The 16,388-nt window shown below is 34.3% G+C and overlaps 2 protein-coding genes and 1 pseudogene across 3 annotated transcripts; 2 read left to right on the top strand and 1 right to left on the bottom strand.

The window, feature by feature from the left end:
* The first annotated feature begins 723 nt into the window (after nt 1–723).
* Nucleotides 724–5,573, top strand: LOC130725495 (omega-6 fatty acid desaturase, chloroplastic-like; annotated as a pseudogene).
* Nucleotides 5,574–6,644: 1,071 nt separating this feature from the next.
* Nucleotides 6,645–10,220, top strand: LOC130721936 (probable LRR receptor-like serine/threonine-protein kinase At2g24230). Its single transcript, XM_057572523.1, has 3 exons — nt 6,645–6,964; nt 7,105–7,217; nt 7,296–10,220. Exon 3 carries the CDS (start codon nt 7,430–7,432, stop codon nt 9,998–10,000), a length of 2,571 nt encoding a protein of 856 aa, XP_057428506.1. The 5' UTR covers nt 6,645–6,964; nt 7,105–7,217; nt 7,296–7,429; the 3' UTR covers nt 10,001–10,220.
* A 669-nt stretch (nt 10,221–10,889) lies between these two features.
* LOC130721937 (probable purine permease 5) lies at nt 10,890–13,048 on the bottom strand. Of its 2 annotated transcripts, none has more exons than XM_057572524.1 (2): nt 12,856–13,048; nt 10,890–12,172 (listed from the first exon to the last, which is right to left on the bottom strand). In XM_057572524.1, exons 1-2 carry the CDS (start codon nt 12,881–12,883, stop codon nt 11,100–11,102), a joined length of 1,101 nt encoding a protein of 366 aa, XP_057428507.1. In that variant the 5' UTR covers nt 12,884–13,048; the 3' UTR covers nt 10,890–11,099. The 2 variants fall into 2 exon arrangements, with proteins under 2 accessions (XP_057428507.1, XP_057428508.1); XM_057572525.1 differs by having other exon boundaries at nt 12,755–12,861.
* Between the last annotated feature and the right edge of the window lie 3,340 nt (nt 13,049–16,388).

Here is a 16,388-nt window from a genome sequence, read left to right as displayed (position 1 = left end):
ACTACATCCACCGCCACCATCCACCACCATTGCGAATACCCGTTGCTACTACTATCGTGCCACTGCCACACCCACCACCAAAACAATGTGATTGCCGCCACTACCACTACTATCACCACCACCGTCGTTGCCATAGGTAACATAACATTCACCTCTGCCTTGTCTACACTCTTTCCTCCACCACCACCAGATAATGCTAGTAGATGTCTTATAACAATGACGACTATTGTGAATTTACAAAGTTATAAATAACTTTTTAAAGCCGAAAAGACGAAAACCCACTAAGTAGATTCATAAAAAAAAATCTGCTTAGTAGATTCATAAAAAGTTAAAAACTAGTTTAGATTTTTAAAATTTTCGAATATAAAACCAAACCCAAAAAAGTACATATTATTCTTCTACCACCTATGTTAGTGTTACATAATATCAGGTTTTGAAAAGAAAAATAAAATTTCTGTTTTCACCCAAATATACTAAAAATTCAAACACTCTTAAATTGGTGTCAATTTTCGATAATTTTGCATGCATGGTTCCAATTCAGTCCGCATCCGAGGAAAACACTTCAAAGTTCAAACAAGTTGCCCGAGCTGAAACTATAACTAGAGAAAACCATTACTGTATCCTTGATTCTGACTCTGGCTCTCTTCAGAAACTCATTCAATTTGATTCATTCCAAACATAAGATAAGAGGAAGCTCTTTACCTTGAGTTTCTGATGATCACAATGTCTTGCATGCTTCCACTTGCCGAATCCACGCTCCTCTTCAAGGTAATTTTCTTTTTGATCCTTAATTAGCTTTTGTTGGATCCATGTATTGTTAGTTTTTTCAACTGTCTTATGCTTTGGCTTGCAGGTTTTACACCAGAGGCCTATTCAGAACAAAAATATTGTCAGGCATCAAAGACTTTTCGTTTCTACAAAGAAAGTTTCTGTCATAAAAGCTGTGGCAATTCCAGCTGCACCATCTCCAGCGGAAAGCACTGATTATAGAAACCAACTAAGTGAAAGCTACGGTTTTAAGCAAATTGGAGAACCACTTCCAGATAATGTTACTTTGAAGGATATTATTAGTTCCTTACCTAAGCAGGTTGTTCTTCTATATATCTAAGTCATCATTTTATATCCTAGAGGGGTTTTGTTCTTAAATCGTAGAGCCAAGTTCTATTGTGGATGCACTTAAATAACTTTTATTAGTCAGATTTCTTCTTACATGAGAAAATGCTCCAAATAGCTTGATTATGTATACATTATGATTGAGCATCAAGGATGGTAATAATATTAATTAATGCATTCTGCACTAAATGAAAAAGTGAAATTGTCATGGTCAGTGGCGTTTATAATCCATCTCTTGTTCTATCTTTCCCCACTTAATTCAAGTAGTGCATTTAACATGATTGACATCATTAGAGAGAAAGAGCCAGACAAGCAGAATGAAAGGATACAAATTCATTTTGAAATCCACAATACTAGTATGGAAAGATTGTCACACAAAGGTTAATATGAGATGAAGAGATGCATAATAATGCACTAATGATATCCATATAAAAGTGTTTTGAAAATAACTACACACCCACTTATATTTAGCCAATTACATTCATCCCTATCTCTTCTGAAAAGAAATGTATTAAAAAGTATTTTTTCTTTTGAAAGATGGATGATTTTGATGCTTTTTCTTGTCTCACTTTGTAAAGGTCTTTGAGATTGATGAAGTGAAAGCATGGAAATCAGTTTTGGTATCTGTCACCTCTTATGCATTGGGGCTTTTTCTGATTTCAAAATCACCCTGGTATCTACTTCCTCTGGCTTGGGCATGGACAGGGACTGCAGTAACTGGGGTTAGTTCTATATGCATATCTTCCTGATGAAGCATAATGCACTCTTTGCAAGTTCCTCATATTTATTACTCCTTTAAGCTTTGTAGTTCTTTCTTTCTTGTCAAACAGCTATTTGTTATAGGGCATGATTGCACTCACAAGTCATTTTTAAAGAACAAATTAGTAGTTCCATCTAGGGATGGCAATGGGTAGGGTCTGGGTAGGGTACTATAGTATCCATCCCCATACCCGCGTTTTAAAAAAGTACCTGTACCCGTCCCCATACCCGCGTGGGTAGCAACTTGAATGCCCGTCCCCGTACCCTCTGGGTACCTATATGCCCGTACCCGTGCCCATTACCCGCAATTTAGATAACCAAAATATATTTTTCACTATTTTTGTTAATAGAAAACAAAAAATACAACTAACTTTTTAAATAAAAACACTAATATAAATACAAAAGATTATCTACGTAACAAATAAAATCATTCAACTAAGAATATATTTTTTTAGAACAAATAAGCAAGAAAGATATAACTTAATTTTTAATTTTGGATTTATAATATAGTCCTAAAGTTGTAGGTTATTAACTTACTAATTTTAAAATTAAGTGGGAGTAAATTAGCAATGATTATGAATACTTTAAATAGTCACCTATTTTTTAAAATAAGTAAGTTTGAAAGCTATAACTTAAGTTAATTTGTTCATATTATTATTATTATAATAATAATAATAATAATAATAATAATAATATGTGTGTGCGGGTATGGGGCGGGTTGGGTACTATAGTACCCATACCCGCATCCATACCCATTACTTTTTGCGGGTAATTACCCATACCCAATCCCATACCCATCTAGCGGGTTTTTACCCTACCCATAGTGGGTATTTTTTACGGGTACCCTATGGGTTCGAGACCCATTGCCATCCCTATTTCCATCTAATTTTCTTTTCTTGACACGTCTTATAAACATGTCAATCAATGTGTTACTTGTAGAAGTACTAGCTAAAATTCCATTCTATATGCAGAAAAAGGCTAAGGTTCTTCTCATTCATCTCAAACAAATTTTTAATTTGAATAAACTAGACCGTAAATATAAGTTAACTTCTTAGTTAATGACTGTTGAGAAAAATACCTCAGTCTTCATTTGACATTTTATCTGTCATGTACAAGTACACTATCAAAATCAGGTGATAATAATACAGAAAGAACAAAATGCAGGCTGTGTTAGGTCTTCAGCGGCAAATGTAAACCTGACCGATATCTTTAATATGGACCAGTGATCCATTTAGCTGACTTCACCTAGTGAGATAGGACTTTTGTTGTTGTTGTTTGTTTTGTTTTGTATGTCTTTGTACACCTAAACACACATGAGATGAGAGCCTTCTATCTCTTTCTCCCTTACCATTCCCCCTCCTTCATGATGTGCTTTATCATCTCATATGTTCCTAAATTTTCAGGTTGAATGAAGATACTGCTTAGCACCCTGTTTGGAAAGAAGACGTTGAGTCATCACCTCTTTTGAAGAAAGCACTAATATATGGATATGGTCCATTTCGTCCTTTGATGTCTATAGCTCACTGGTATGTCATGTACAAGAATGATTTGATCTTTAAGGCCAACTGTGCCACGGAATGTCTTTGTTTTTGCAATTCCTCAATGTTGATTCATTGAACTAAGAATCAAACATACTGAATAATGATTACAATTTCTGCTTGCTAACAGGCTTATGTGGCACTTTGATTTGAAGAAGTTCAGACCAAATGAAGTTAAGAGGGTTAAGATAAGTTTAGCTAGTGTTTTTGCCTTTATAGCACTTGGATGGCCATTGATTATTTACAAGACGCCCGGTTTAAATTCTGGTTGATGCCATGGCTGGGTTATCACTTCTGGGTAATTCCACTTTCCATTGTCAGACACTTCTATTACAATTTCCAAGATACTTATTTTGATCATTTTCTCTTTTTATTCATGTTGATGGTAGTTACTACTCACTATGTACTTATTTAGGGAACCAGAGACAGAGCCTTTTTCAATAACTAGACATTGCTTTGAGCTCTTAGTTTATATTTTTTTTATTGCTCTAGATGGTTCTGAACTTGAATGTCAACAATCATATAAGGGATACTTAGAATCCTATGTTTTATTCAAATTCTATGAAGCACAACTAAGAAGAAGTGCAATGATACTATAGCACATTGTGTGCTAAAAATCAGTGATGATGCCATTATTGCAGCCTCATGTGTCTTTTTAACTCTCCTTAAATTGTTGTATACTTGTACCAATTTCTATCTCTTATATTGACCTTTGTTTTTTTACAAGATATTGCAATCTTGATGGCTTAATACTTATTAGTCTTTTTATTCTGTGGCCATGTGAGTATGGATTTAGTGTTATGATAGAGAATCCTATGTCTAAGAAGTGTTATTTTGCTCCCAACTACAGATGAGCACTTTCACTGTGGTACATCATACAGCACCACACATACCATTCAAATCCTCTGGTGAGTGGAATGCTGCACAAGCACAGCTTAATGGGACTATTCATTGTGATTATCCTAAATGGTAATAATTCTTTTTCTTTCCTTCTACTGCAATGTGCATACTTTATAGTACTATGGTGCCATTTACTCTCACTTTTATTATTCATGTTTGACATATTCTATTATTGTTTGCAATTAGATCTCTACTATCATCCTTGAATATATTAAATTTTATAATAATCACTCATATTGTCCATATGCCATGAATGGCCTATTGGATTTTCTGGCATTAATATGCAGCCATAAACAGGATATTTGTTCTCTTTTTTTTTTTTTGAGGTTGATATTTGTTCTCTATTCTTTCCACTTTTTAATCAAAATGAAGACTTTCAAATTTCAATGAACATGTTTGGAGACGCTGAAAAATAACCATGAAGCCAAAATTATAGTGGACAGCCACAAAAACTAAAGGAAGTTGCCTCTGTTACCATGATTTTGGTTCACTGTGATTTTCCACCATGTATCCAAACATGCACGATATTAACTTAATACCTACAGAAATTATCTAACTCCTAATTTTGTTAACAGGGTTGAGATTCTGTGCCACGACATCAATGTCCATATTCCACACCATATATCCCCAAGGATACCATGGTATAACCTACGAGCAGCTCATAAGTCTCTACAAGAAAATTGGGGAAAGGTAATAAGATGAATAAAAGCATGCTTTGTCAATAAAACAAAACATATCATAGGCATAATCCAAATAAAAGATTTGAAGCAAGTTTATTTCAATCCTACTAATTTGGATATTCATTGTTTGATTCTAATTTGTATTGGATGGACAGTATATGAACGAGGCTACTTGGAACTGGAGATTGATGAAGACAATCATGACTGTGTGCCATGTGTACGATAAGGAGAGAAATTATGTTGCTTTTGATGAACTTTACCCTGAAGAATCTCGTCCAGTTACATTGTTGAGGAAAGCCATGCCTGATTATGCGTGATTGAGTCTAAGCTTTTTGGTTCTTCTTTTATGAACTTTATTTTTGTCAAAGAGATGGCAGGCAAGAATAAACACAAGCACAGTATCCAATCTAAACACACTATCTTAGAAGGATAAATTTTCCCCAACACTCATTAGAATCCATAGTGAATCCAAGATGAAATAGAATAGAGATTATGTTTCAACATCAACAGATATCATATGAAAGAAGATGTCTGTTTTTGTGTTTGTATTTCTGTTAAACTCAAAAATGAATTCTCATGGAAGTCGACGTGTCAAAATACTATTTCTGCTTCTCCGACACACGTTAAATGATATGGTTTTAATGTCAAACCAAACATGAAATAATATGAACTTTTTTCAAGCAAATGTTACCTTTTTATCTTTAAGAGGAACCTTTAATTCCTCAAAAAGAAAGAGGAAAAGAAAATTATTAGGAATGGTGGAACTGTTTTTGGCTAGCATCCTAATTTTTGTGTGCCTACTACACGTGGGCTTCAACTTTTCATGTTATTGATTTCCCTTAACCACTAAGCTATATTTTTTACAAAAAAAAAAGATACAAAGTTCTTTTTCAACAAAAAAATAAAACTAAGCTCTTTAACAACAACAAAAAAACACCACTAAGCTTTGATTTTTCACTATGTCATTGGAAGATTTCCACAAATCTGACAGGCTAGAAGAAATCATATAATCACACGTTTATCTCCCTCATTGCTCATAATGACATTCCTGGTCCTGGACCTCACATTCTCAATTGGGGCTGCCATGACATTTTTACAAATTAATACTGATTAAAATACATTATAGTGGTCCTTCATGTTTTTTTTTTCCTCTCTTCGACATGCTAGCAGTGATCCTTTCCATGAGTATGATTAATTGATGAGTTCCAGTACAGGACTAATAATGTCTATTTGATGTGGTTTGAAGTATAAGTATTGTACCATAATTATACAAAATGCTTAATACATTACACAGATACAGTTTTATGAGAATTTATGATGTGACTTGGTAATATCGAACTCATAATTAACATATAAGGGTGGAACAAAATCGGTTGGAAGGATTCAAAATGAATAAGAAAGATACAGTTGGGTTTCTTTTTATCTAATATAGTATATAGTATATCAGCATCATTTGCTGTGTGAATCATATCTCCTATTTTAGTTATTTTCGGGTAACAGTTGATGATGCATAATGTTTTAGTTAAGGCACATGGCAATAACTTTTTTTTACTTTGAAAGATGGTAAAGAAAAAGAAACAAAGGATATGGGGTCCAAGTTAGACAGTCCCAGAAGTAACAGTACATTGGACCCAGAAAAGGTGATAAACACTCAATGAAGAATCATTGAATTCCCCCCAACAAATCCTTTATATGTTCACCAACCTCATCTGCAATGCTATTCCTTCTCATTTATGAAGCTCAACCCAACTAGACCCCACTTTGCTTTTGACTTTTCCTTTCAAGTCATAATACTGGCCTGCATGTTGCACTGTATCTGCCTCTTTCATTAAATGGAAAAAGAAAATACATGGTTTTTCTTCTTAAGAATCTAGTTGCAGCTAAAAAGTTCTGCAACAAATATAAAGCCCCATAGCTTTCTCATAGTCCAGAGTTTTGTGAAAGACAATAGTATCTTGCTTCTTGTGTTGCATGGTTAGTTTTTTTTTTTTTTTATCTTTTCCATTTGTTTGTCCTTTAGGGATCTGAAAATCAAGACAAAGGGTCCATCACATGTTTTTCTTGAAGTCCATAACCTTTCTGTTACATCTGAGTCAATTTGTTTTCTTCAAAAGCATTGGACTAGTAGCTGTGTAGGCTTGAAGCTTTGTTCTTCTACTCCATGTCTTGCATGGTTGTATTGTATCATTATGGGCTCCACTGTGTAGCAGAAGATACTGTTTCCCATGTAAGATTTTTTCTTTTCTCTTTTTTTCTTATCAGTAATCTCCTTTGGATAAAAAATATATTGGTGAATGTATTTCAGATATGCTCATGGAGATTTGTAGTGTAGAAAAGCTATGCTCATTCTGGATTTGAACTTCTGAGAGGGCATTTCCCAAGGGTGTTGGGGATTTTGGGGAAGCTGTGTTGTATGTATCACTTGAGTCTCAGTATCTGATGGGGCTGGGGGTATTTGGTTCTGTTCTAATTCTGACACTCTTCTTCAAGCATTTAGCTTCCCAGCAACCAAATACTGATGATTTCTTTGTGTCTGAGTTCTTGAAGAAGATGGTTATAGCATCACCCCACACCTACAACTTTTCTTCTTCTGTTTGTTCATGGAAAGAGGTTACCTGTGATGCCAAGAGAGAGCATGTTGTTGAGTTAGTTGTTTCTGGTATGGGCCTCTCTGGTCCTATTCCAGATACCACCATAGGCAAGCTCAGCAAGCTTCAACACTTGGACCTCAGCAACAACAAAATCAGTGGCTTGCCTTCAGATTTCTGGAGTTTAACCTTGCTCAAGAGCCTGAACCTCTCCTCCAATCAGATTTCTGGAGCATTGACTAGCAACATTGGAAACTTTGGTTTGCTCGAAATGTTTGATTTTTCCAGCAACAATTTCTCTGGGGAAGTTCCTGAAGCAATTGGTTCCTTGAAGAGTCTGAGGGTCCTCAAACTTGACCACAACAGGTTTGAACAAAGCATACCAGCTGAAATTTTGAAATGCCAATCTCTAGTTTCAATTGATCTGTCATCAAACCAGCTAAGTGGGGAACTTCCAAATGGTTTTGCTTCTGCTTTTCCTAAGCTTATTACTTTGAACCTTGCTGGGAATAAAATATTTGGAAGGGATTCAGATATTTCTGGGTTAAAGTCCATTGTGAGTCTCAATATATCAGGCAATGCATTTCAGGGTTCTGTCATGGGAGTGTTTCAAGGAAAGCTCATAGTCATGGACCTTAGCAGAAACCAATTTCAAGGTCACATTTCCCAGGTACAATCCATTAACAATTCGTCTCAATTAGTTTATCTGGATTTGTCAGAGAATCAGCTTAGTGGGGAGATTTTCCAAAATTTGAATGAATACCGGAATATAAAGCACCTTAACCTTGCTCACAATAGATTTACCAGACAGAAATTCCCCAAGATTGAAATGCTCTCAGGATTGGAATATCTGAACTTGTCCCATACTAGTCTGATAGGTAGCATTCCTGATGAAATCTCACAACTGAGTAATTTGAATGCACTTGATATTTCTATGAATCATCTTATAGGGGAAATCCCTTTACTAGTGAACAAAAACCTCCAAGTTCTTGACCTTTCAAACAACAATTTGAGTGGAGAAGTCCCTCCATTAGTCTTAGAGAAACTCCCTAGGATGAAGAAATACAACTTCTCTTATAATAATAACTTAACCATCTGTCCTTCTGAAATCAAACCAGTTATCCTCCAAACAGCTTTTTTTGGAGTAGTGAATAGTTGTCCGATTGCTGCAAACCCAAGTCTTTTCAAAAAGAGAGACACTCTGCACAAGGGAATGAAGCTAGGTCTGGCATTGGCCCTCCCAATGATCTGTTTGGTTTCTGGACTTTTGTTTCTTCTAGCATGTGGTTGCCTTAGGAAAAGAAAGTCGCGGCCAGTTAAGCAAACGTCACACAAAGAAGAACAAAACATGTCAGGTCCCTTTTCATTCCACACTGATTCAACCACTTGGGTGGCTGATGTTAAAGAAGCAACATCGGTCCCGGTGGTAATCTTTGAGAAACCACTGCTGAATATTACATTTGCAGACCTCTTGTCAGCAACTTCAAATTTTGATAGGGGTACCCTTTTGGCTGAAGGGAAATTTGGACCTGTTTATAGAGGTTTTATACCTGGTGGAATTCATGTAGCAGTTAAAGTTCTGGCCATTGGATCTACTATGACAGATAAAGAAGCTGCAAGAGAGCTAGAGTATCTTGGTAGAATCAAGCACCCCAATCTTGTTCCTCTAACTGGATATTGCGTAGCTGGGGATCAGAGAATTGCCATTTATGAATACATGGAGAATGGGAACCTGCAAAATTTGCTGTATGACTTGCCACTTGGGGTACTACAACAAAGGACAGATGATTGGAGCACAGATGCATGGGAAGAAGATAACAACAGTAATGGCATTCAAAATGATGGCTCTGAAGGGTTGCTCACAACATGGCGGTTCCGCCACAAAATTGCTCTTGGCACTGCCAGAGCACTGGCATTTCTGCATCATGGATGCTCGCCGCCAATCATTCACAGGGATGTCAAAGCTAGCAGTGTTTATTTGGATTACAACTTGGAACCAAGATTGTCTGATTTTGGGCTGGCTAAGATTTTTGGGAGTGGCTTGGATGAGGAGATTGCACTTTGTACACCTGGTTATGTTCCCCCTGAGTTTTCTCAACAAGAATTTGACACCCCAAGTCCAAAATCTGATGTGTACTGTTTTGGGGTTGTTCTGTTTGAGATTTTAACTGGGAAGAAGCCAGTGGGAGATGATTACCCTGATGAGAAAAAAGGAACTTTGGTGAGCTGGGTCAGAGGACTGGTCAGAAAGAACAAAGTTTCAAGAGCTATTGATTCGAAAATTCGTGACACAGGACCAGAAGAACAGATGGAGGAAGCCCTTAAGATTGGTTATCTGTGCACTGCTGATCTTCCCTCTAAGCGACCAAGCATGCAGCAGATAGTTGGACTTCTTAAAGATATTGAACCTTCTGCTAATTAGCATGATGAAAAAGAACTTATGTCGTTTTATTTGATTTTATCCCCCCTTGTAGCCAATGTAAAGCAGTTATTATTGAAGTTTTGTTATCATGTTCATCTTGATCTCTTTTGTTTCTACTTTCCTTCTTTAGTAGATGAAGAAAACTTTGATGAATATTTTCCAGAGCTTGATGTTTGAACTAGAATGTTATTGCAAGTGCTTTTTCACCCACTTTACTTTATCTCTTCATGTGTCAGTTGCATGTGGACTTGTATATATCTATCTATATTTTCTTGCTTTCCGGGACATTGAGATGTTGTGATGCAAAAACTGAAGTTTAAGGTGTGAGTAAAAGAAAGAGGGTCGTACTGAGGAAGGATTTGGTAGTGTGGGGGCACAACTCATCATAGTATTGCACATGCATGATAACATCTTACAATGCGGAGAATGATCATTGCAAGTTTCATTCTGGAATAGTCACCTGGTTGGCAATTATGAAATGGTACATAGCCAGTGATTCAATCCATATATAATAATCTATACTTCACCATATCTATTTTCTTAGAATCCTGCATATTCTGATATGAAGACTTTGCACTGTAAGGGGAAACTATAACTACCTTCGCTTAGAATCCAAGATAATCTTTAATCCCCATAAAACAAGGACAGTCACCTCCTGAAGAGAATAATTAACTGCTACTCATCCTTAGAGGGTTCTATAAAAAAATAAGTGTTCACAATAGTAAAATCACGTGTCTTACAGAAGAAGTGAGTATAATAAGGAGTATTCTCAATTTCAATCTGAGGACTATATTTTATTATGTAGTTGATTGACAATATGATACTCTGGAAATTGGGGAGGAGATTCTAAAAATGAACTGCATGAGTTGACATTAGGAATGACAAAATCTGAGCAATGATAGAACGTAATATTTTGATAGAACGTAATATTTTGATGCAATTCCTTAATCATGAGTGAAATTCAAATTCAATATACAATTTTTCTTGAACGTAACACACAATTAATATATAGGACTCCCACACAAGTTACTGTCTCACGGTTTAACCCTAGAACTTCTGCAGAGAGAATTTGAATGGGCTAGAATCTAGGGCCAAATTCTTATGATTTTTCATCCATAGAACTTCCATAAATATATGAGCCGAATCCCCAGAAGGTAATCAAGAGAGAGAGGAGCTTGAAACCATTCATTGGATCATGTAGCAGGATAACAGCTACAATGCTTGTTACCGGTGTTCTCACAGCATTGAGTACACCTGCTAGCACAGTAGAAGCCAAGAAAATTACTGCAGTGGCTCCCAGCACCCCCATTTGAAAAGTGATGGCGCTCCATATGAGAACAAGATAATAGGCACTTCTACCACCTTTGAAAGTGGTAGCTTCAGATGCCATTCCTTGAAAACCACCACTCACGATTACCCCTATTGTGGTAAACAGGAATGCGAACAGCGAAACCATGACTTGCTGTTCCAACACAACAATGAAGGATCTTCTTCCCAGTAACTTCACAAAAACCAGCTCCGAGAGAGCGAAAATAAGCCCATGAAGGGCAGATCCCAAAACATCCCATATAAATCCCATGATGTATTCCTTGTTACTGACATTATCATATCTGTCTGAACCTGAATCCAAGGCAATGATGGTTAATCCAGCAGTTATGACAAAGATAGCGTTTATCATTGCAGCATTGATTTTGTTCTTCACAAGAAGGTATCCAAAAAGTGCAGAAAACACAAGGGATGATGATGCCACTAATGAAGCGGTTGATGCTGGGAGGTAAGCATAGGCATAAGCATACATGAGGTTGTCAGCAGCACTTAGGAAACCCAAAACGACATACGCTAGACCGAGTTTTAAGGTGAGAGGAGTAGGGAGGGTTTTATTAATGCAGTATGCAGGAAACAAGATCAAGGCAACTAGAGGCCAACCAGCAACAGCCACCCAAGATATGATCCACTTGCTCTGGCCACCATTAGCATAATAAACACGAGACAGAATGCTGGAAGCTGGAAACGCCACGAGCATTGCTATGATGCCAAGAACAAGAAGAATCCAATAAGGAATTGGCTTACTATGGTATGTTGCGGTTAACATGACCACAAATTTGGATATCTGACCCGAGAGTGAATCTGAGGGAGCGGGAGTTGGTTCTTCTGCTGCCTCCATAGCTTCTTCTGTTACGGATCATAATAAATAACTCAGTGATTAATTGCTCTTAGGAAATCAGATGGATAAAAAGAGAAAATTGCAAAACTTTTTTCGTTCGGCATAATGCTGACAACCTAAATCCCTCACCATTAGCCCCTTCTAGTGGCTTAAAGCCATCACACTTTGAAGTAAACAAAGTATGACGGCTTTAATTCATGGAACAAGAAGTGGAATTACTAAATCAGATAAATTAAGATTTAGGAAAGCATGGATTATGATTTAACAATATAAATGTAGCTCAATGACCAATGCATCCAGTTCATGTCCTAAATCCTAATAACAACACCTAACACACCAAAAGAAATAAAGAATGAGAACACCTAACATCCAGTTCATGTCCTAAATCTAATACATAATTGAAGCTCAAATTCTGCTCAATTCAAAATTTCATCTTTCCAAATTCCAACAACATCAAGTTAAAAAACAAAGTCATAGCTTCCCCAATGAAATGTAACAACAGTACCAGGTTATAGGAAACAAAAAAATAGAAATTAAATGCAGAAAGACACATTTTTTCACGAATAATAATAATAAAATCCAAACCATACATGATATAAAAATGTGCAATTTCTTCAGAGATTCCGAGAATTTAAAAGAAAATTGAACAGTTGTGAAAGACAAGAAAGAAAAATTGAAACTGATGACGAACCAGTTTGAAGCAGAGGCACAGACAACATCACAGTCGGGTTGGGGAAGAAGAATTCTTGACTTTTAACGGAGCTGAGTACTACGATAATAGAAAAACGTTTGTTTCACGAAACTATGTACTATAATGATGTTATTAAATGCGATATAATCTTGTTTGGGAAAATAAAATACGAGAAATAAGAATTTGTGTCGCACTTTAGCTTATTCATGTCGTGGTTTGATAGCAGCCAGAATCTATATCCTAATACTGGAAAGCTGGTGAAGACCATCTCGCGATATAATAAGATATTACTAAAATATTTGAATAAAAATCATACGAAAGAAACATTTGTTGGGAGAAGTCTATCCACTTAACGTGATCTCAGAGCATCGAGGGATTAGACTTATGATTGCGGGCTGTAGGGTAACCTCGGGGAACCGAAAAAAAGAAGGAGGAGAATGATAGAAAAAAGTGAAGATGAAAATGAAGTGAAAAATGACTAAAATGTGAATGAATCATAGCTTTAGAATATTATACGCGCAATAAATCACGCTGAGGTGTATGGATATGTACAATTGCATATTAGAGTGTCTTTTGTAGATATACTCCTCTATGTTCCTCATCACGCTCCACCGCGGTCATTTCTACCGCATCTAGGGTTTTATGTCTACTACCAGCATACGAAGATAAGATGTGTACATTTCAATTTCTGGAATAACATTTGGGGTCGTCTATTTCGACAACTAGTGTTTGCTAGTTAGTGGTATTGACCATTTTCATTTTAGACTTGAGAGTTTGTCCCCCTCAAATATTGGTCTTCCCCTTCAACCCCTTTACTTTTTTTAAACTAGGATTTTAACCCGTGTGATACACAAAGTATCATTCTACAATTTTGAAATATGAATTTGAGAATACGTCAATAATTATACATTTTTAAAAATTTTATTTTTGGTGACATGAAATAAAAATACCCAAATATGTAGCACACAAACATTTTTTTTGTGAGCTCAGAATATTCACTACCAACAGTCACTAATTTCTTCGTCATGGGGCTCGCACTAAACAGTAAACGGTTGATCACGAGATGCGCTAGATGATATACTAACAAACTCATCTAGTATACCATAATTAATTTTGTTTAAAATCAACCAAAATAGAAAATATACTAATTTTATATAGATAATTCTAAAATTGAAATTTGTAGGAAGAAAAACTAGGAACACTCACTTTAATACTCTTTATTTATAAATCAAAAAATATATTCTTTATTTAATCTAATGATTATGATTTATTGCCACCATTTTCAACATAAAATATCATATTATCACTAATAGTTATGTACTCAAATCTGTCAAATATGAATAGGGTAAAAAGAATAATTTGATTGTATGAAAAGATATGTAAATATAAATAAATATTTATTATAGTAAAAATTACACAAATAAGTTAAATTGAAAAATACGTTTTTATAAAGAATAATGAAAAAAATGAACAAACTCAACATGAAAGAGTGATTTAGAATGTGGCAGAACTCAATTAAATGAGTGTATAATTTAATAATTTTTTAATTATTTGTATTTTTTTGTACAAATAAAAATTATACACACAAAAACAAAACTTTCCAATTCTGTTACCATATCTGTTATCATTTTTATATTAATGTGTAAATAAAATATTTTGGCCAACAAATATTGAAACCACAAAATAGTTAAATATAAGATGATGAAACCTAGCATAGTAATTTTTTTTTTACACTCTAATGTAAAAGTTTATACAAAAAAAGGAACTATCCAATTACGTCATCTTATCTACTGTCATTTTTTTTTATCTTGAGATCCAGAAAATTCAACTTATTTTTATAAAATGACATATCTAAAAAATAGTATATAATATATAGGCTAAAAAGCACTTTTGGCCCCTGATGTTTCAAGTTTGTGCAAATTTTGCCCCTACTCTATTTTTGTCGATGTTTCTACCCTTCATGTTTTCAAACAGTGCATCGTCTACCCCTCAGTTAGTCAAACGTTAAAAAACTAACGGAATGAGTTGATTTGACTTTTTATTTTAATATTTTTTGGATCTGCCACGTGAAAATTACAAGTGAAATTGAAAAAAAGTGGCATGAGAGATTCAAACTCAAGACCTCTAAGTAGCAAAACATGCATTTAACGAGTTCAGTTACATACATAACTGATATATACATCAAACAAATTTAATTTATATCATTTCCTTGATCATCATTAACTTCATATACTCTTTTTCATCTCTCCAATCCACTCAGGAACCTCTCCTCAGAAAGCCTGACTCATGGAGGGATAGACGGTGCAATGTTTGAAAACATGAGGGGTAGAAACGTCGACAAAAATAGAGTAGGAGCAGAATTTGCACAAACTTGAAACATCAGGGGCCAAACATGTTTTTTTAGCGTAATATATATTAATGTGCAAGTCAGATATTTTGGCTAACAAATATTTAAACCACAAATAGATAATACAAAGTACATTATACACACCAAAAAAACCTATACAATTAATCATATTATCATATCTATTATTAATTTATTTTCTGATCTAGCAAATTCAACTTATTATTATAAAAATACATCTATAAAAATATTAGTACAATCAATATCAATCAATATCAATCAATATATATTAGAAAATAAGAACTCCCATCAGGCTGATTTAGTGACGTGTCATTCTCACGTTAATTCTTAGTGACGTGTCATTCTCACGTTAATTCTCATAAAAAAAAATTCACGTGTCATTCTCAGGTTAATTCTCATAAAACAAATACATTTTTTAAATTTTAGATTTGATTAGGATTTAGGTTGATTATTTCTTGATTTTATCTTTATTTATTTTTTATTTATTTATTTTTAGAGTATTAATTGATTTTTATGGTATTTTTATTGAATTTTTGGATTTTTAATTAATTCAGGATTTTATGAGTTTTTATTGTGATTTGCTAGATTTTGATAGTTTTTATCTATATTTATTTAGTACATTTTTTAATTTTAGATTTGATTTGGATTTAGGTTGTTTATTTTCATGATTTTATCTTAATTTATATTATTTTTTATATTTAGAGTATTAATTAATTTTTATGGTATTTTTATTGAATTTTCAGATTTTTTGAGTTTTTATGGTGATTTGTTAGATTTTGATCATTTTTATCTATCTTAATTTATTTCCTTTTTAAAAATAAACTTTTTCTTCACCTAAAATTTATTTTCATAACAAATCTTGAAACCATTTTGTAAAGCTAATTTTTAATCTGATAAATTTTTTCATAAAATTTTAAAATTTTAAAAGATTTGCCCTAATTATCTTTTATTTACCTAGATTAAATAAAAAACTAAAAATTTAATAAAAATACCATAAAATTAATTAATAAAAACTACCAAATCACAATAAAAACTCATAAAATCCTTAATTAAATAAAATCCGAAAATTCAATAAAAATAACATAAAATTTAATTAATACTCCAAAAATAAACTTTTTCTTCACCTAAAATTCATTTACCGACTTTTTAAAGGTAATTTTAAATCTGA

Source organism: Lotus japonicus, chromosome 6 (genome assembly GCF_012489685.1).
Source record: "Lotus japonicus ecotype B-129 chromosome 6, LjGifu_v1.2".
NCBI classification, from domain to species: Eukaryota; Viridiplantae; Streptophyta; class Magnoliopsida; order Fabales; family Fabaceae; genus Lotus; species Lotus japonicus.
Note: the sequence above shows the minus strand (reverse complement) of the source record. Positions and strands in the feature narration are given on the sequence as shown.

Bases quoted from the DNA above. Each gene is read 5' to 3' on its own strand.
- LOC130721936 (XM_057572523.1), top strand. From the start codon at position 7,430: ATGGGGCTGGGGGTATTTGGTTCTGTTCTAATTCTGACACTCTTCTTC.
- LOC130721937 (XM_057572524.1), bottom strand. From the start codon at position 12,883: ATGTTGTCTGTGCCTCTGCTTCAAACTG. The intron at 12,173-12,855 runs GTTCGTCATCAG...GATCCGTAACAG, and splicing joins TGTGCCTCTGCTTCAAACTG to AAGAAGCTATGGAGGCAGCA.